We start from the raw sequence: 22,370 nt of genomic DNA on the forward strand, positions 1-22,370 counted from the left end.
CTGTGTGTTCTGTTTTGTATTGTTTTATCTACATGTTCTATTACTAAGAAATGTGTTGAAACCTCCCATTATGATCTGTGGATCTCTCTATATTTCCTTAAAGTACTGTCAATTTTTTAATTTATCATGAAGCCATGTTATTACGTGCATACAAATTTAGAATTATTATATGTTCCTGGTGATTTGAACCTTTTATAGTTATGAAATAACTATAACTATAACTATTTATTTCTTATAATTTTTTGTCTTAAAATTTTACTGTGTCTGATATAATACAGCTTTCCTTTGGTTGGTATTTGTCTGGAATACTATTTTTTTTAACTTTTATTTCCAATATATCTTTTTCTCCTTTGGCTGCTTTTGAGAATTTTTTCTCTTTGCCTTGATTTTTTGAAATTTCATTATGATATGTGTGAGTACTTCTTTTTATTCATCCTACTTGGAATTCTCTGGCCTTCATGAATCTGTAGATTGATCTTGTTCATCTGTTTTAAAATACTTTCAGTTACCTAACCTTCAAATAATGCTTCTGCTCCATTGAAGACTATTTTTCTACACTGTCAGCTGACTTGTCAATAGGAATAATTTCAGTCAGAAGATGGTAAAATAATGTCTTAAAATAATTACCAACCTAAAATTTCAAAACCAGTAAAAAATATTTCAATAATAACAGCAAAATAAAGTTACTTTCAGACTGACAAAAACTGAAAAATGTCACTACCAACAGACCCACACTAAAAGAAAATTTCTAAAGGGTATTCTTAGGCAGAAAGATCTTACTAGATATAAAAATCAGAGATGTAGGAATAAATGAAGAGCAAAAAAATGATAAATACACAGGAAATTTAGATGAACACTGACTATACAAGACAATAATGTCTTTAGGGTAGATGTGTGTGTGTGTGTGTGCGCGTGTATAAACACAAACGTGCTTCTCAATAGAGAAAAAGAATCAAACAAAATCTGAGCAATCCAATAAAAGATAAGAGAAAAAGAAAAGGGGGCAGAGATTAGGCAGGATACACAGAAAGCACAAAGAAAGACCAGATTTAAGCCCCAATAAATAAGTAAACACATTAAATAAAAATAGATTAAATGCTCTAATGAAAGATTTTTCAGACAGGATTTTGCATGTGTGTGTGTGCGTGTGTGTGAGGAAGATTAGCCCTGAGTTAACATCCGACGCCAATGCTCCTCTTTTTGCTGAGGAAGACCGGCCCTGGGCTAACATCTGTGCCCATTTTCTTCTACTTTATATGGGACACTGCCACAGCATGGCGTGACAAGTGGTGTGTCAGTGCACACTCAGGATCAAACCTGTGAACCCTGGGCCACCAAAGTGGAGCACGCGCACTTAACCGCTATGCCACTGAGCCGGCCCCTAGACGAGATTTTTTAAAAAACCAATTATGCATTTGTCAAAATATATATGTTTTGTACATGTAAAATACTAAAAGTGTAACTTAATGTACACTATAAACTTTGGGTGATAATGATGTCTCAGTGCAGGTTCATCAGTTGTAACAAATGTACCGTTCTGTGCAGGATGTTGATAGCCCAGGAGGTTGTGCCTGTGTGGGGACAGGGGGTATGCGGGAATTCACTGTACTTTCTGCTCAATTTTGCTGTGAACTAAAACTGCCCTAAAAATAAATTTTATTAATTACAAAAAAGTCAATTATGTTATTTACAAGAGACAAGTAATCCACTAAATAATAAATTTATGCTATAAAATATAATCTTGAGTTAAAAATCAAAGCTTTGATGAGACAAAATAGTGACCTCTAAAACTTCACTAATATAAAATATATAGTAAAATATTACTGTTTACTTTGCAATCATCCTCTGTAAAACACGAAATATACAGATAAAATGAAAACTTAATTTAAAATATAATTAACATGAAGTCAAAATCTTGATTAAAATGTATTAATAGGGCCGGCCCCGGGCCTTAGCGGTTAAGTGCACAAGCTCCGCTATTGGCAACCTGGGTTTGGATCCCGGGCGTGCACCGACGCACCGCTTGTATGGCCATGCTGAGGCTGCGTCCCACATACAGCAACTAGAAGGATGTACAACTATGACACACAACTATCTACTGGGGCTTCAGGGAGAAAAAGGTAAAAAAAAAGGAGGAGGATTGGCCATAGATGTTAGCTCAGGGCCAGTCTTCCTTAGCAAAAAGGAGGATTGGCGTGGATGTTAGCTCAGGGCTGATCTTCCTCACCAAAAAAAAAAAAAAGTATTAATGATGTACAATTAATGCAAGGATCATTTAAACATCATCTCTAAATAATATTAGCTATGCAAACTATTTGCTGTGAATAATAAAAGCCTTTGTGACTAAAATTAGAAATTACCACCAAAAAACTTGACTCTTGCTGATAGTTAAAAATTAGTTAAGAGCCAGGAACCATGCAAGTACTTTACATGCGTTACCTCATCATCATCAACACTATGATGTAGTTACTTTCACAAGTGTGGAAATGGAGGCTCAAGGAAGTAAAACAACTTACCAAAATTACAACCTGAAAGAGTCAAGGTAGGATTCCACATCTGTCTGACTACAGAGCTTCAAGTCCTAACCACTACATAGTAGTAGCTTCATTTTCTATGTTAATTTCTTTTTTTCTTTTTTATAATTTTATTTTTTTATTTTTTTTCCCCCAAAGCCCCAGTAGATAGTTGTAGGTCATAGATGCACATCCTTCTAGTTGCTGTATGTGGGATGCGGCCTCAGCATGGCCGGAGAAGCGGTGCGTCAGTGCGCGCCCGGGATCCGACCCCGGGCCGCCAGCAGTGGAGCGCGCGCACTTAACCGCTAAGCCACGGGGCGGGCCCAATGTTAATTTCTTGATAGAAAAAATAATTAAAGATTCATGATCTCTATTTTAATTATACTAGATGTTCTGCACACAAAGCAAGGCCTAGTTTCCAAGAAACAATGATTCAAAAGAAGATTTTAGAAGACAGTTGCAGAGCACAGCTGTTAAAATCAATATATAATATACATGAATCAAAGTGCTTCTGTGGCTTTTTTCCCTATTTAAATCTGCATTTGTATAAAGATGCAATCAAATTGCTATGTAGTATCATCACTTCATTTGCCACTCCAAGAACACAGACCAGTATAACTTCAGGGTTAGTTCTAAGTCAACATATGCAATAAAATGGGATGGAAATAAGACAAGCCTATGATTATTAAACTACAGTTAGGGCTGTTAGCATCTTGAAAGTTAAGTAGGAAGCAAAACACCCATGACAAACTAGAACAATGGTCTATTGAGAAGGAGAAAACGAAATTCAGTCAAATGCTTATGTATAGTAATTTAGTATTCACTGACCACTTTCCATATGCCAGGAACTGTGCTAGATAACGGAAATACAGAGATAAAATAGTGAGATAAATACTACAATATAGTCAGGCATGTACAAAAGGCTATGGGCACCTGACATGAGGGGAAATGGGGGAGGCACTGGGAAGAAAAAAGGTTCAAGAGGGCTTCCAATTGAAACTAGTATTTAAGCCAAGCCTTAAAGGTTGAATAGGAAACGAGGCAGGTGAAGAAAGGCAAGAAACACAATGTACAAAAGCACAGAAACATGAAAGCATAGTCCATTTAGAGAACTGAAAGAGTTTAACATAGGATACACAGGGCAGATGTTGGGGAATGAAGCTAAAGAGGAAAATAAGAAGGCCTATAAAGGGTCTTCATGAGAGTGAATTTTCTCTTGAAGGCCAACAAAGGAGGTTAAACATGAAACTGACATGAGACGTGTAAGAAATAGTAATCTAGGTTAAAAAAAAGATGAGGTCCTATACTAAGTGGCAATGAAGATGGACAGATACAAAAATGTTATGGAAACAGACAGGAGAACGAGGGAAAGGGAAACATCTAGGATGTTTCTAGTGTCATTAACTGAGTGAATGGTGATGCTGTGACTGAAGAGACAGAGAGCACTATGGCAATACCTCAAAATGATAATATAACTCATATTCTTCAGGGGTCCAGGAAAAGCTTTCCAGAGGAGAAAATATCTAGCATGGGATTTAAAAGATGAACAGTAATTAAGACAACAGGTTGGGGCCAGCCCGACAGCGTAGCAGTTAAGTTCACACGTTCCGCTTCGGCAGCCTGGGGTTCACCAGTTCGGATCCTGGGCGCGGACCTACTCACTGCTCATCAAGCCATGCTGAGGCGGCGTCCCACACAGAAGAACTAGAAGGACCTACAACTAGGATATACAACTATGTACTGGGGCTTTGGGGAGAAAAAAGAAAAAAAGAGGAAGATTGGCAACAGATGCTAGCTCAGGGCTGATCTTTCTCAAACAAAAAAAACAGACAACAGGTTGGAGTTTTACAGTCGGTGTTGAGTTGGAGGCACTGGTCAATGGCAAAAGATGAGGCTTGAGAGGTCAGAAGGTGCCAGATCAAAAGTGCTGTATAAGCTATCTTAAGGCTTTGGATTATATCATTCAAGCAACAGAGGGCTACGTTAGGATTTTAAGGACGAGAACAAAAGGATCATATTTTTATTTTGTAAAAAAGAACTGACTGCAACATGAAAATGGACTGGAGGACCAGACCAAAGTTGAAGGATGGGGGGGGGGGGTGTTAAAAATAACCCAAGTAAGAGATGGCAGTCATTTGAGTTAGAATGGTGTCAGTGGGAACTTACATAAGTGGACACACTTGAGATCTAGAAGGATTACATGTCCATAGGGGTGGAGTTAAAGCTAACACACACTTTCTTCTATATAACCACTTACCTCCTATCCACTCTTTTTTTAAGCAACAAATTTACTAATTTACGGAAAGTAAATCATTCGCTGAGTTGTTTTTTTTCAGTATCAATAGCCAAATGCTTTAATTCCAATTTACAACAGCCCCCACAAATTAGAAAAGGCTTGAAGAAGGAAGTAGATTTTGAGATGGACTTTGAAAGGTAAGATTATCACCACCTATTTATTAATGGAAAATAATAAAAATGGATTAAGAAAAATAAATGGAATCTTGATCTAAAATGTTAAGAGTGACAACCAGAATTTTGGCACATGCAACTGAGAGGATGGTAGTACCATTTAGTAATAGAACACAGGAAAAGGAAAGATGGGGTGTGTGTGTGTGTGTGTGTGTGTGTGTGTATGTGTGAGAGAGTGTGTGTATAGAGACAGAGACTGAAACAGGAAAGATAATAGTAAATACAGTTTTTGTTTTGTGTTTTTAGTAAATACAGTTTTTTGTTTTTTGCCTTTTTTTTAATAATTTTATTTATTTATTTTTCCCCCAAAGCCCCAGTAGATAGTTGTATGTCACAGTTGTACATCCTTCTAGTTGCTGTATGTGGGACGCGGCCTCAGCATGGCCGGAGAAGCGGTGCATCGGTGCATGCCCGGGATCCAAACCCCGGCCGCCAGCAGCAGAGCGCGCGCACTTAACCGCTAAGCCACACGGCCAGCCCAGTAAATATAGTTTTAACAGGCTGTATGAGAGGTTCCTGTGAGGCATTTAAGAACCAATATCAACCAAGCAAGGATATGACATTCAAGATTGAGATATAAATACTTGATACTTAAGAGAGAAAAGTGGGCTGGTAATAGAAGTTTGGATGTCAGCAGCATATACATGGTAACTGAAACTCTGAGAGTAGGTAATACTCAAGGAGAATATGTAGAGTAAGAAGACAGCCTAGGACAGATCCTTAAAAAACACCTACATTTTACAAATTGGTGGAGTAAATGATGTCCATAGAAAGGACTGAGAAGATGTAGCCAGGTAAGTTAACATGAAAATTAGGAGAGAGGCTGGCCCAGTGGCGTAGTGGTTAAGTTTGTGTGCTCTGCTTTGGTGGCCTGGGGTTCACAGGTTCAGATCCCGGGCATGGACCTACGCACCACTTATCAAGCGATGCTGTGGCGGCGTCCCATATAAAGTAGAGGAAGATGGTCACGGAGGTTAGCCCAGGGCCAATCTTCTACCGTAAAAAAGAGGAGGATCACCAACAGATGTTAGCTCAGGGCTAATCTGCCCCCCAACCCAAAATTAAAGGTACAAGGTATTTCAAAAACTAAGGCAAGAAAGAGTCTTTCGGGGAAAAATAGGAAGTCAATAATATTCAGTGCTGCCAAGTTAAAGACTCAAACGTCTATGGCATTTAGCATCAAGGAGATAGTTAATCTTTAAAAGTACAATTTCAGTTAAGAAAGGAGAGAATGGAAGGTGAGACAGAAGACACTGCAAGCACAGACAAGTCTTTTAAGAAACCTATTTATGAAGATAGAATATGGAGACTAGAGGGATGTATAATTGAGGGAGAGTTTTTTTTGTTTTGTTTTATTATTTTGGTCTATATTGTTTTATTATGTTCTTCCATATTTTCCAAATTTTCTGTGTTAAGCATGTAACAAATTTTTTTAAATGTCTTGGTCCCTTGAATTATAAAGAGTAATTTATCATTAATGCAGAAAACTTAGAAAACAAAGAAACGCAGAAAAGGGAAAAATAATACTTACACTCTACCAATGTATTGCTTTTGTAGGTTAAGAAAATGTATGTCAGTTATATTACTTAACATTCTCTCAGAAAAAAAGAACATTACTGGAAACATTGAATTAGAATAATCAAAAGTGATCACTGACTATCATTCAGACATGGAAGAAAGAATGGATTCTAGTCTCCTCTTAGCTACCTAAGTCTCCATTTTAAAAGAGGATTAATAAATCTCCACTTACAAAGGTAGAATTCAGATATTTGAGGGTTATTATTAACTTAGAGGTAAATTTTCAATACTGTCTTCTTTCCTGGCCATAACTGTTCTTACTATTTAAGTATTAGTTTAATTATAAATAACATCCATTACTAAAATTCATGCTCACTGGCAACCATTTTAAAAAAGGAAAATTGAAAATGGAGGCTTACAGTTGTGGTAAATTTGGTCTAACAAAGGGATCATTTTCTGCTCCATTGACTGCTTTGTTTTTCCTTTGTTTTGGTTCAGAATTGGTCGAGGGTGCCTGAGAATTGTTAGCTGTGGGAGGTTTGCGTTTGGCTAGAAGTTTCCTTTGCCTTTCAATATCTTCCCTTTGCTGATTCACCCATTCTTGTTGCCTGCATAAAAATAAATGTAAAAAACCATATTAACCTTCCACTACTTTTCACAGTTAAAACATGAAAATACATTAATAAACATGAAAAATCATATAATATGGTCCCACCCTTGTGAACCAACTTGTACTCACTGTCCAGGTCTCATTTGAAACATTCACTTCTAAATGAGGTCTTCCCTAAACCCTTTGGACTAGGGAAAGATGTGTTGCCATATATAATCTCATGGTACCTTGTAGCTCCTCACTTCCTTCTTTCTAACAAATATTATTCCTGTAGATACTTGATCAGAACGTGTCTGGTTAGACTCTATCACTCCATGAGAACAGAGATCTCATCTACTTTATATCCTATTGTATCCTGAGTGCCCAGCATAGTGATCAGCACGTACTAGGTATTCAATAAATATTTGTTGAATGAAATAAATGAGCTATTAAAAAAAACACTAACAGAGTTAAGTAGAGGGTAGATTTTATACATACATCTCATCACGTAGTGTTTGCAGAAAAATTTAAAAAAGACAAATATGAATTTAATAAAGTGTTATTTTCTACATTTATCTCTGGTAAAGGGAAATTTAAATGAGCAAGTGATATTTTGAAATTAAACAAAAATTGACCTTAATATAAGAAATTGAGGAAGAAAAAAGGAATTTTTGACAATTGAAAGAAAGGAAACAGCATAGCATGGCTTTGAAAAATGGGCAATTAACAAAAGTAAAAATATTACTGCTTCCCATTCAAGAATCTAAAACTCACCAATTCTAAAAACGAATAGATATGTCTATTATAAAAATATAGGTTGAAGATTTGGACAATTTGACCAGAGCATTAAGTAGGTAACAGTAAGCTTCTTCTAATCATAACCATGTTCCCTTTTAGATCACCTCACCGTGCTAAAAAAAAATTAAAAAGTCTCCCTGGTTATGATACTCAGATTTAGAACAAGTCAAATGTTTCAATTCCCTGCTCCCCTATCCCCATTCAAACCAGAACTACAGAACTTCTACTTTGCTGATGCAGAATTGGCTTTACATACATTTCCTTTCCCTATGGTTCTGGCCAGGTCATAGTAGAATATGCTAGGAGTGAAACAATCAAGAACCACCCAGGTAGAGAGTAAGAGTGGAGAAAATCTTAATAATAGCAAAGCTAGAACAAGAGTTTAACCCAGTTTCATTTGGAAGTGGCAATAAATAATTTCAACTTAATAAAAATGTTAATTTTTAAAGCTAGTTTAGAGAACATGCAAATCTTATATAACAAATGTTATAAATGAAAATAAACAGCAATAATCCTAACGATTAAAACCCTAACAGAAAGTAAAGAATTACTGGAATGAATACAGAGCTAATACCTGATTATTCAGAAATGACCATACAATTTAGAGATTATTCATTTAATATTACTAATTTTTATTTATTTCTCTTCTCATCCTCCAACTACTTTGGGTTATATCACTGACGTACACTGATAAACAACTTGATATAACATACGTATACATAACAACACACAGTAAGCCCTCAGTAAATGCTTGTTAGTGATAAGAAATGCAAGTAATTTTTTAAACTAGATTACTGGCTTATTATAAAAGAATATAACTCAGCAACAGACAGATGAAAGAGACGCATAGGGCAAGGTATGGGGAAAGACCGCGGAGTTTTCACGCCCTCTCTGAGCACACTACTCTCCCCACTAACCACGCGTTCCCTAATACAGCAGCTCTAATTTTGCTCTTTTTTGACTGCTCAATGGAAAAATTTTAACTGGCAGAGTTTATATTTTAGATTTATATTTTCAGTTTATATTAAGGTTATATTATGTAACCTTCTCTTTTATTCATTACCAGGACAACTGTAGGTCAGGGTTTAGTAGCAGAGGTTCTTGCTCATAAAACATTCAAAATTTATGGTTACTATCTCAAATGTATCTCCTACTCTCCACTTTTACCATCAATATTTTAGCTCAAGCCTAATTACCTTTCATTTGGACACCCCTCCATCTGAACTGTCAACAATTTATCTTCTTTCCAATATTATTCTCACATTACCACCAGAGTTATCCTTCTAAAACTCAATTCTGACCATACACACTATATATAAACCTTTAACAGCTCCCCACTATCCACAGAATTAAAACCCAAACTCCCCAGTATCACACGGACACTGTCCTCCATTATGGTGTACTTAACACCCAGCACAGACATGTTGAACAAAAGCTGAATAAATCAACGGAGACAGAGAGAAGGCCATTCTGTGTTATGTCCTGGGAACCAGTGTTTGAAACAGCAATGTTTACGTGACAGTGTGTGAAGTAAAGCTCTGCCTCCATTTTCCAGTTAACTGGACTGACTCTGGGAAAGCCGATGTAGATTAGATGCCGGCACAACTCCTCTTTTTCAAGATTTTACAAATTTTCCAGCAAAAAAAGGAGCAGCAGAGGTACTGACTCCTTAACACATAAACAGTGTGTTATCTGAACTCAAGAAAATATGGTAACAATGATTTCTTTATTTTAAAGTTTACCTCAGAAACGCTAAAGCCCCATATTCGGTTCAACTGATTTATGAGTTATTGTAACTGAGGCAGAAGAGAAAAAGTTCTTGTCTTTTCTGTAGGAACAGAGAGCAGGCAAGGGCTGAATATTAACACTGAAGTAAGGATTGGGGAATAGGAAAAAAACTAAGTAGAAAAATTCCAAGATATATATAGACACAGATATAAATCTTTCAATGAAAATTAAATTTTCACCAATTTTGTTCCCAAATCATCTATAAAGCTAGAAGGTCAGTTTATATTTTGGAAAGTCATAACTAGAATAAGACATCATACTGTGTAGATGAATGCTAACTAATCAAGAAGTCTGTTAAAGCTAAAACTGTAATACCCTTGTTTTATGCTCCTTTCAAATGTACTAAATTCTATGATTTCAGGGTAGTAACGAGTAGATGTAGAACACAATTCCAAAGCTATAATCTTTGAAGGTAATGAAAATCCAAAGGAATACTAAATTTTTTAAAATGTAAGAATGACTAACTTTACAAGATTCTGAAATGCAAAACCATCTGTCCATTGTTCAGTAAATGAAGCACCATGTCTAACTGTTGTGAAGTGCCCAAGGCGTAATCTGTCTTGCATACTCTTCTCTCGGCTTGACAGTTTTTCTTGCGTACTCTGAAAAAAGGAAAAATCACCATTTCATTTTATTCATTTAAATTTTAAAAGCATACAAGGCAAAAGGGGCTAGTGAAAGTAAAGGAAAAATTTACTGAACTTTTAACTAACCTTTTCAATAAGCAGTTTCTTGCTCATTGATATGCACTTATTTAATCGTTCTTTGTATTTTTCAAGTAATTTTTGTTGTTCATCTATTTGCCGTCTGAGATCACAATTAGCCTATAACGTAAGTAGAAAAGAGAAAATGTCTAAAATTTGTGTATATAAGACACTTAGGAATATTTTTAACATTTTGAATAAATTGCATAAAGAGAAAGGATTAACAAGACTAAGTATTTGAGTATGATACTAAAAAAAGTTTTTTAAACATATACTTACCATACTATAATATTGTAAAATGCTGCTTGTGTAGTGGAAAGTACACGGAACTTATATCCATACTACACGGGTTCAAATCCAAACTCTGAAGTATACAACTTTGGCTAAATTAAGTTATCTGAACCTTAGTTCAGTTTTCTTATGTCTAAAATAGGGGCAATGCCATCTACCTCAGTTAAAAATAACTGAAATATAGTATATAAAAGTGTCTAATGCTTAAAAATGAATGTGAGTTCTCTTCTAACTTTTGTAACTAATAAAAATTTTTTTCTCCATTAAACTTATGGATGACACTGTAGATGCCTATCCAATAGCTGACTATTCCCATCATCTTTCTTGGCAACATATAATTTTGTTGACTCTGTAGGCAGCCATATGCTCAGGGAAGGGGTCTCTCTCTAGGCTCAGTAGATGAGTCTGACTAGTCTAGTATAGTGACAAGAGAATAACCTGGAAGGCCTGTTGGAACACAGATTGCTAGGACCCACCCCCAGAGTTTCTGAGTCAGTATGTCTGGGGTGGGGTCCGAAGATTTATTTCTAATAAGTTGTCCAGTAATGCTGATGCTTCTGGTCTAGGGATACTTTGAGACCCATAGGTGTAGGCAAATCATGAGGGAAGCCAAAAGACAGTGGCATAATAAATTGAAAATGCTGGGAGAAAAGATAGCTGCCAACCTAAAATTATATACCTAATAAAATTGTATTTTAAGGAAAAGAGTACGAAGAGAAGTCAAGATGGCGGCATAGGCAGACTCTGAACTCACATCCTCCCGTGGACACAGCCAATTTACAACTACTTGTGGAAAAATTACCCCTGAGACAGAACTGAAAACTGGATAAGAGGAACTCCTGCAACAACGGACAATCCTAACTGAGGTAGAAGAGGCAGAAACTCCCTTCCAGAAAGGAAAAACGCCGCCTTCACAAGCCGCAGCGCCTCCGGCCGCCCAGGAGCAGCCCACAGGTACGCAGCCCTCCCTGGAGGCGTGGGGCCCTGAGCCAGGGCACACCCCCGCTGTGGGCATTTTGTGGACCCAGCACAATCGAGACAAGAGGCATAATATCTGACTTTGCCTGCTACTAAAACATTAGGGAATACCCCCAGAAAAGCTGGTTCACAAAGAAATTAAAACCGGTTCTTAAAGGGACCATGCGCAAACTCAACCGTTTTAGAAAGCAATCTAAAATCACCAAAAGAAAGGTGCACAGTGCTTTGGTGAAAAGAGACTCACCTAATAGGCCCTGTGTGCATCTCGGTGAGAGGTGGGACCTCTCCAGGGACTGGGACAGTGGCGGTGGCCATTGTTGTGGCATGGTGTGGGCATGCTGACACAGACACCATTGGAGTTCTCCCTGGGGCCTGCTAGCCCCGGGTCTGCCCCACCCCCTAGAGTACCGATTTAATACGGCTCAGCTAGGGCAGGCAGCCCACCCTAGGAGACTGGCCCCACCCAACAACAAGCCCTCAGGCAACTTGTGGGCCTGCAAAGATTGGTGAGTGGATTCTCTGCAGCCTGGCAACTGAGCCCACTTCAGTGGGGCAGGGCGTGCACAAGGAGCGGGTGGAGAGTGTGGGGTGGTGATGGAGTGTGTGGGGCTCCCGCCGTGGAGAGACTGGGTCCGCTTCGGGAGGTCGAGGCGCGCACACGGGGCAGGACTGTGTTGACTTTGTGTGTGGACCTGTGGGCGGCAGGGCTTGTCAGCTGCAGAAGACTTGTGCTTCTCAAAGACCCACATAGGGGGTTTACCCCACCTTCCAAAGCCTGAAACAATCGGGTGCTCCCGTGCCTGAGGCCAGCCCCACCCAGCTGCAATCCTCAGAGAGCTGACAGGAGACATAAAGGCTGGAGGCTTTTAGCAATTGTAAGGCCCTGAGCCTAACAACCTGCCATGCTGGGGGCCTACTCACTTAAAAGAAATACTGCAACACAAATGTGGTATTAGAACTTGCAGCCAACTGTGCTGGGGATCCCCACACCTGATAAAGAGACTGAAAGGCCCACAACAACTACAAGCAGCTGAGCATTACAACAGCTGGCTAGGAGCATAACTCGGCCAACCTGGGTGCCTACAGGGAGAGCAAACAGGCCACAACAGAAGGACACACTTAGCCCACACAGGAGTCACCCCTGGAACATTGAGAACTGAGGGAAGCACACGGCAGGCCTCGTAAGCCATCACTTACATAAGGTCACCTATCCAAGAGCAGGAGACGTAGCTGGTCTACCTAATACGTAGACACAAGCACAGGGAAAGAGGTAAAATGAGGAGAGAAAGGAATACATTCCAAGTAAGGGAACAGGACAAAACCCCAGAAAAGGAACTAAGTGAAACAGAAATGAGCAACCTACCCGACAGAGAGTTCAAACAAAGAGTGTTAAGGATGCTCACTGATCTGGGGAGAAGAACAGATGAACTCAGTGAGAATGTCAACAAAGAAATGGAAGATATAAAAAAGAACCAATCAGAAATGAAGAATACAATACTGGAAATGAAAAATTCATTAGAGGGACTCAAAAGCAGAGTAGAGAATACAGAAGAACGGATCTGTGAGCTGGACGAAAGACTAGAAGAAATTACCCAAGATGAACAGGTAAAAGAGAAAAGAATTAAAAAGAGTGAGGACAGTCTAAGGGACCTCTGGGACAACATCAAGTGCACTAACATCCCTGTTATAGGTGTCCCGGAAGGAGAAGAGCGAGACAAAGGGGCAGAGACTCTATTTCAAGAAATAATAGATGAAAACTTCCCTAACCTAAGGAAGGAAACAGACATCCAGGTACAGGAAGCACAGAGAGCCCCAAACAAGATAAACCCAAAGAGGCCCACACCAAGACACATCATAATCAAAATGTCCAGAATTAAAGATAAAGAGAGAATCCTAAAAGCCGCAAGAGAAAGTCAAGTTACATACAAAGGAAACCCCATAAGGCTATCAGCTGACTTCTCAGCAGAAACCTTACAGGCTAGAAGAGAATGGCATGATATATTTAAAGTGCTAAAAGGAAAAAATTTACAGCCAAGAATACTCTACCCAGCAAGGTTATCATTCAAAATGGAAGGAGAGATCAAAAATTTCCAAGACAAGCAAAAACTAAAGGAGTTTGTCACCAAGAAACCAGTGCTACAAGAAATGTTAAAGGGACTGATTTAAGGGGAAAAGAGAAGACCACAAATAGGAAAAATTATCTATTTCCATGATAAGAGGGTAATGGATACAAATGCACAAAAAAGAGGTTAGATATGATATCAAAAACATAAAATGAGGGAGGAGGGGAGTTAAAGAGTAGAGCTTTCAGACAGAGGTCAAACTAAAGAGACCATCAATTCTGTATAAAAGAAGAAAGGAACAGAGAAGGACTACTAAAACACTGAGAAAAACAAAAGTTAAAAAATGGCAGTAAGTACATACTTATCAATAGCTACTTTAAATGTCAATGGACTAAATGCTCCAATTAAAAGGCATAGGGTGGCTGATGATTAAAAAACAAGACCCATATATGTGCTGCATACAAGAGACACACTTCAGACCTAAAGACACTCACAAACTGAAAGTGAAGGGATGGAAAAAGATACTCCACGCAAATGGCAATGAAAAGAAAGCTGGGGTAGCAGTACTCATATCAGACAAAATAGACTTTAAAACAAAAACTGTAAAAATAGACAAAGAAGGGCATTACATAATGATCAAGGGAACAATCCAACAAGAGGACATAACACTTGTAAATATCTACGCACCCAATGTAGGTGCACCTAAATATATAAAGCAATTATTAACAAACACAAAAACAGAAATAAATAGTAACACAATAATAGTAGGGGACTTTAACACTCCACTTACACCAACGGATAGATCATCCAAACAGAAGATTAATAAGGAAACATTGGCCTTAAATGATACACTAGAACAGATGGACCTAGTGGATATATACAGAGCATTCCATCCAAAAAGTGAAGAATACACGTTCTTTTCAAATGCACATGGAACATTCTCCAGCATTGATCACATATTAGGCCACAAAACAAGTCTACATAAATTTAAGAAGATTGAAATAATACCAAGCATCTTTTCTGACCACAACGGTATGAAACTAGAAATCAACTATAGAAAGAAAATCAGAAAAGCCACAAATACGTGGAGATTAAACAAAATGCTACTGAACAACGACTGGGTCAAGGAAGAAATCAAAGAAGAAATCAAAAAATACCTGGAGACAAATGAAAATGAAAATACGACATGCCAGAATTTATGGGATACAGCAAAAGCGGTTCTAAGAGGGAAGTTTATAGCAATACAGGCCTATCTCAACAAACAAGAAAAATTTCAAATAATCTAACAATGCACCTAAAGGAACTGGAAAAAGAAGAAGAAACCAAGCCCAAAATCAGTAGCAGAAGGGAAATAATAAAAATCAGAGCAGAAATAAATGAAATAGAGACCAAAAAAACAATAGAAAAAATTAATAAAACCAAGAGCTGGTTCTTTGAAAAGATCAACAAAATTGACAAACCTTTAGCTAGACTCACCAAGAAAAAAAGAGAGAAGGCACAAATAAGTAAAATCAGAAATGAAAGAGGAGAAATTACAACAGACACCTCAGAAATACAAAAGATTATAAGAGAATACTATGAAAAGCTATATGCCAACCAATTCGACAATCTGGAAGAAATGGATAAATTCTTAGAATCATACAACCTTCCAAAACTGGATCAAGAAGAAGTAGAGAATTTGAATAGACCAATCACCAGTAAGGAGATGGAAACAGCAGTCAATAACCTACCCAAAAATAAAAGTCCAGGACCAGATGGCTTCCCTGGTGAATTCTACCAAACATTCAAAGAAGACTTAATACCTATCCTTCTCAAACTCTTCCAAAAAATTGAGGAGGGGTGGAAGCTCCCTAACTCATTCTATGAAGCCGACATTACCCTGATACCAAAACCAGACAAGGACAGCACAAAAAAAAGAAAACTACAGGCCAATATCACTGATGAACATCGATGCAAAAATCCTCAACAAAATACTAAGAAATAGCATACAACAATACATTAAAAAGATTATACACCATGATCAAGTGGGATTTATTCCAGGTATGCAGGGATGGTTCAACATTCGCAAATCAATCTACGTGTAACACCACATTAATAAAATGAAGAATAAAAATCACATGATCATCTCAATAGATGCAGAGAAAGCATTTAACAAGATACAGCATCCATTTATGATAAAAACTCTGAATAAAATGGGTATAGAAGGAAAGTACCTCAACATAATAAAGGCCATATATGAGAAACCCACAGCTAATATCATCCTCAATGGTGAAAAACTGAAAGCTATCCCTCTAAGAACAGGAACCAGACAAGGATGCCCACTGTCACCACTCCTATTTAACATAGTACTGGAAGTCCTAGCCAGAGCAATCAGGCAAGAGAGAGAAATAAAAGGGATCCAAATTGGAAAGGAAGAAGTGAAACTGTCACTATTTGCAGATGACTTGATTTTATATATAGAAAACCCTAAAGAATCCACCAGAAAACTTTTAGAAGTAATAAACAAATATGGTAAAGTTGCAGGATACAAAATCAACATACAAAAATCAGTTGCATTTCTATACACTAACAACGAAGTAGCAGAAAGAGAAATTAAGAATACCATCCCATTTACAATTGCAACAAAAAGAACAAAATACCTCGGAATAAACTTAACCAAAGAGGTGAAAGAGCTGTACACTGAAAACTATAAAACATTGCTGAAAGAAATTGAAGAAGACACAAAGAAATGGAAAGATATTCCGTACTCTTGGATTGGAAGAATTAACATAGTTAAGATGTCCATACTTCCTAAAGCCATCTATAGATTCAGTGCAATCCCTATCAAAGTTCCAACAACATTTTTCACAGAAATAGAACAAAGAATCCTAAAATTTATATGGAACAACAAAAGACCCCGAATACCTAAAGGAATCCTGAGAAAAAAGAACAAAGCTGGAGGTATCACACTCCCTGATTTCAAAATACACTACAAAGCTATAGTAACCAAAACAGCATGGTACTGGCACAAAAACAGACACACAGATCAATGGAATAGAATCGAAAGCCCAGAAATAAACCCACACATCTATGGACAGCTAATCTTCAACAAAGGAGCCAAGAACATACAATGGAGAAAAGAAAGTCTCTTCAACAAATGGTGTTGGGAAAACTGGACAGCCACATGCAAAAAAATGAAAGTAGACCCTTACCTTACACCATACACAAAAATTAACTCCAAATGGATTAAAGACTTGAATGTAAGACCTGAAACTATGAAACTTCTAGAAGAAAACATAGGCAGTACACTCTTAGACATCGGTCTTAGCAACATATTTTCAAGCACCATGTCTGACCGGGCAAGAGAAACAATAGAAAACATAAACAAATGGGACTACATCAAACTAAAAAGCTTCTGCACAGCAAAGGAAACCATCAACAAAACGAAAAGACAACCTAACAATTGGGAGAAGATATTTGCAAACCATATATCTGATAAGGGCTTAATCTCCAAAATATACAAAGAACTGATGCATCTCAACAACAAAAAAACTAAGAACCCAATGAAAAAATAGGCAAAAGACCTGAACAGACATTTCTCCAAAGAAGATATACAGATGGCCAACAGCACATGAAAAGATGTTCAAAATCATTAACTATCAGGGAAATGCAAATCAAAACTACAATGAGATATCACCTCACGCCCGTCAGAATGGCTATAATTAACAAGACAGGAAACAACATGTGTTGGAGAGGATGTGGAGAGAAGGAAACTCTCATACACTGCTGGTGGGAGTGCAAACTGGTGCAGCCACTATGGAAAACAGTATGGCGATTCCTCAAAAAATCAAGGATAGAACTACCATATGATCCAGCTATTCCACTGCTGGGTATTTATCCAAAGAACTTGAAAACACCAATGCCTAAAGATACATGCACCCCTGTGTGCACTGCAGCGTTATTCACAATAGTCAAGACTTGGAAGCAACTAAGTGCCCATCAAGGGACGAATGGATAAAGAAGATGTGGTATATATACACAATGGAATACCACTCAGCCATAAGAAATGATGAAATCCAGCCATTTGTGACAACACGGATGGACACTGAGGGTATTACGCAAAGTGAAATAAGTCAGAGGGAGAAGGTCAAATACCGTATGATTTCCCCCATTAAGTAGTAGATAATAACAACAATAAACAAACACATAGAGACAGAGATTGGATTGGTGGTTATCAGAGGGGAAGGGGGGAGGGAGGAGGGCGAAAGGGATAATTCGGCACATGTGTGTGGTGATGGGTTGTAATTAGTATTTGGGTGGTGAACATGATGTAATCTATGCAGAAATAGAAGTATAATGATGTACACCTGAAATTTATACAATGTTATAAACCAATGTTACTGCAATAAACAAAAAATTAAAAAAAAAAAAACAAATAAAAGCAGAAAGGCTTTCTCCATGTAACAGGCAAGAAAGCCACTAGAAGGTCCCGCATCACAGTCTTAAAACCTGTGATCCAAGGAAAAGAGAATGAACTTGCTCTCCAACTTGGAAAAATCTGGAGAGAAACTGTGATGGTGGGACTGAGTCTGGGTTGCGTATCCACCACTGTGATTCCCATCAGAACCACATGGACTGAGATAGGAGCAGTTCTCCAAAGCAAGCAGAAGACGCCACATCAGGAAAAAGGGAGAACAGATTCTAGGCAGACAAACAACAGTATCTAATATAGTGCTTCACATATGTGAACCCATTTTACAGATGAGAAAGCTGAGGTTCAGGCTAAGTAACCTGCCCAAGGTCACACGGTTTCTGGCAAAACCAAACCCTAACCCAGATCCATCTGGTGAAATCTACTTCCCAGAGCTGTCGTAATTCTCTTTTCTAACTTAAAAAATTAACGCATGCACACATTTTTAGAATGTGGACGGCATTTTAAAGAATAAGAACAAAATAAAAATCACCATTGCTAAGAAATAAAAAAAAAAAAAGAAAAGACTAAAATAAAGACACTTTCAGAAGAATATAAATGGAATTTAGCACCAATAGACTCATTAGGTGCAATTCAAACTCCAATTGGGCATGTGTATGTAACTTGAAAAACTGATTCTAACATTTTTCTAAGACTGCAAATGGCGAAAAATGGCCAAAAAGAAAAGGATATTTGTTCAACTACATATCAAGATTTAATATAAAGCTACAGTAATTATGATCATCCACATCTATTTTCTCCTTCTTCCTTAATAATGGAAAACAAACATTTTATTCTGGATTGATATGTGCCTAGCTAAAAGACCACACTTCCCAGCTTCCCTTGCAGCTAAGGATGGTCAACGAGAAGTAAGCAGAAGTTGTTCAAGGGAATATCCAAGAAGGCTGCACAAAGAATTGTTGCATTTTTTGTTATTCCCTTTCTCTTCCTGTTTTCTGCTTTAAGAATACAGATATTATAATTGTGACTCTACTAAATATCTTGTACCTTGATATGACCTTCAAGATGGAAGCCATGCACTAAAGATGAAGAAGCAGAAAAACTGAAAGAGTCAAGATCCCATACGACACTGTGGAGCCATCATACCTGGGCTGCCCACTTTTGTTCTTCTCCCAAAAAATAATATTGTATCTCATTTAAAGTACAGTTGTTTATGTTTTCTGTTACTAACAGCTAACAACAACTGCTAAATGATAAAAAGATAGTGTGGTACCAGTATAGGAACACACAAATAGAACATGGAACATAGCAGAGAACACAGAAATAGATCCACCTGTATATGAAAAAAGAATATATGATGGAGCTGGCAGTAAAGAGTGGACTGTTAATTAAATCGCCTGGACAACTGGTTATCTATATAGAAAGAAATTAAAATGGAACCCTACTTTACACCATACCCCAAAACTAGTTGCAGTAAAATTAACAACTTATATTGAAAAACCAGACTATGAAACTTCTGGAAAAAAAAATTTTTTTTTGGTGAGGAAGATTGGCCCTGAGCTAACATCTGTTGTCAATCTCCCTCTTTTTTCTTGAGGAAGATTGTGACTGAGCTAACATCTGGGCCAATCTTCCCCCATTTGGTAGGTAGGATGCCGCCACAGCACGGCTTAATGAGTGGTGTGTAGGTCCACGCACAAGATCCAAACCCACGAACCCTGGGCCGCCAAAGCAGAGCTTGCGAACTTAACCACTATGCCACCAGGCTGGCCCCAGACTATAAAACTTTTAAGAGAATATAGAAGAACAGCTGTATGATCTTAGGGATAAAAAGAATGAATTCTTTTGGTATACCTCTGATAATAATTTGGTACAAACAACACAAACTATAAACAAAAAGATATATTTAATACATGAAAATTTTTAAATGCATCTAATCATCAAAAGAGAGGATGAAAAAATGAAAAAACAATTAATTCACACACTGAGAGAAAAATCAGCATATATGATATCAATTAAAACAAGATATCAATTAAAAAACTGATATCAATTAAAACAAGACAGCAACCAACTAAGAAAAATGAGCAAAAAACATGATCAGTTATTTCACAAAAGAAACACAAATGGTTAGTAAATATTTTAAAAGATGCTTAAAAGATAAATAGGAAATGCATAATAAAAGATATTTTGTTACATCCATTAAATCGGCCAAAAAAAAATTAAATCTGATTATAACAAGCCTTGGCAAGGATAATGAGCAACAAGATTATTCCTTGCCCATTGCTAGCGGAAGTGTCAACTGATCCGACCACTTTGGGAAAAATTCGGCAGTATAGAGTAAAGTTGATGTGCATGCCCTGTACTCTAGCCATGTCTCTCCTAAGCATAAACCATAGAGAAATTCTTCCACATTTGCCCTAAAAGACAGGTATAAGAATGTTCTTAGCAGAATTGTTCCTATTAGCAAAAAGTAGAAACAAAATGTCCACCAAGAGCAGAAAAGATAAATTACAGTATATTCATATAATGCCTTACTATAAAGCAGTGAAATGAGCAAACTACATGACAATCCCACATATAACGTTTAGTGAAAACAAGCAGGGCAAAAGGGTACATAGAGCGTAATTCTGCGTATAAAAAGTTCAAAAACAAACTGAAATAACATGCTCTTAAGAATGTATAGACATATGTAATAAAACCATAAAGAAACAAAAAGGCATAATAAATCCAAAACTTAGAAACAGTGTTTAATGGTAAAGGGATGTGCGAGAGTGAATGGGATGGGATCAGCAAAGGCACACTGGATGTTTAAGGGTATTGTTAATTACAGTAAGCTCACAGATGTTGGTTTTATTTAGTTTCTATACCAACGGTTCTCAATGCTGGCTTAAATTAGAATTATCTGGAGGAGCTTTTAGAACTACCACTGCCCAAGCCCTATCTCACATCACTTTAACCAGAACCCCTCAGGCTTGAGTTTAGGCATCAGTACTTTTATAAAGTGCCTCCCACCTTTTCCATATGGTGATTCTAATGAGCAAGGGGTGAAAACCACTGCTTCATACCTTACTCACATTGTAAGTACTTTCTGAGGTGTCTTCTTATAAAGTTTCCATTAAAAATCTCACAGGATCACAGCAGTTACTTCATCTTGTATAATATCAAATGTCAGGTTTATAACAACATGAATTAACTTTAACAAGAAATGGGTATCTGTCTTATGATAGTTGATCAAATAAATTTTATAAGTTGCCTTCTATTTCTCCAACTGTTTTTCAATTCACATTTGAAGAGCTAATAAAAGTTTTTTTTTTCCTGAGGAAGATTAGCCCTGAGCTAACATCTGTTGCCAATCTTCCTCGTTTTTTGCTTGAGGAAGATTAGCCCTGAGCTAACATCTGTTGCCAATCTTCCTCTACTTTACATGTCACCACCACAGCGTGGCTGATCAATGGTGTAGGTCTGTGCCTGGTATCCAAACCCACGAACTTGGGCCACTGAAGCGGAATGCACCGAATTTAACCACAACACCACAGGGCCAGCCCATTACAAAATAATTTTCACTTTGAAGTTGATATTTCCAATCAGGTACTTACACTACCAGAAAAAGCTTATTTTTCTCCAGCTATAAAATTTTTTACAATGCTAAGTGTTTTCTCACCAGTTTTACTATTGCCAAATAATTTACTCAATTTTTTTCTCTCCATGACTTATTACTTACCCTGAGCAAGTCATCTATACGACCTTCCTTCTTTTCCAGGTCCTGGTTTTTATTACTTTCTAATGCTGCTAATTTCAGCATTGTAAGATCAGTCTAAATAAAAAAAAGTTCTTTTATTATCTCGATTATATATATCATTGCATGCAAACATAAAATTAGATTTTACTCTAATTCTAAAAAGCAAAGAAAATATTTGAGATTGTGTGTGTATGTCTTAGTGCAGTTTTAAGTTTTAATATCTTCAGAAGTTTAAGTGCTACAAACTTGAAAAGAAATATTTAAAAGGTTAATTATTTAAATTTTTAGGATATTAATATATACTCTTCATTAAAATTCAATATAACCACTGCTTTGTGCTATCAAGTTGAGCTGATTTTTGAACATGGCCAATATTCACCGACTGAAAGCAATGTACTTGTAATCCTACCCTAAAGATCATCCAAACAAAGAAGTTTTGGTGCGTGTCCAACAGTCTGGACATGACCTGACAGGAAAAGTCTAATGGCAATAAATCGGGCAAGTGA

At 37.3% G+C, this 22,370-nt stretch overlaps 1 protein-coding gene across 1 annotated transcript in view; it reads right to left on the reverse strand.

Moving 5' to 3' along the window:
• The window catches only part of TLK1 (tousled like kinase 1), a 151,233-nt gene that overhangs the window by 36,423 nt on the left and 92,440 nt on the right, over positions 1–22,370 (reverse strand). Inside the window, exons 8-11 of the mRNA XM_058549228.1 lie at positions 21,847–21,939; positions 10,392–10,502; positions 10,144–10,280; positions 6,923–7,111 (exon numbers count right to left, since the gene is read on the reverse strand). Of these exons, the coding sequence (XP_058405211.1) occupies positions 6,923–7,111; positions 10,144–10,280; positions 10,392–10,502; positions 21,847–21,939 (530 nt within the window). The remainder of the gene's footprint in view (positions 1–6,922; positions 7,112–10,143; positions 10,281–10,391; positions 10,503–21,846; positions 21,940–22,370) is intronic.

The sequence above is a fragment of the Diceros bicornis genome, chromosome 10 (genome assembly GCF_020826845.1).
Source record: "Diceros bicornis minor isolate mBicDic1 chromosome 10, mDicBic1.mat.cur, whole genome shotgun sequence".
Lineage (NCBI taxonomy): Eukaryota > Metazoa > Chordata > Mammalia > Perissodactyla > Rhinocerotidae > Diceros > Diceros bicornis.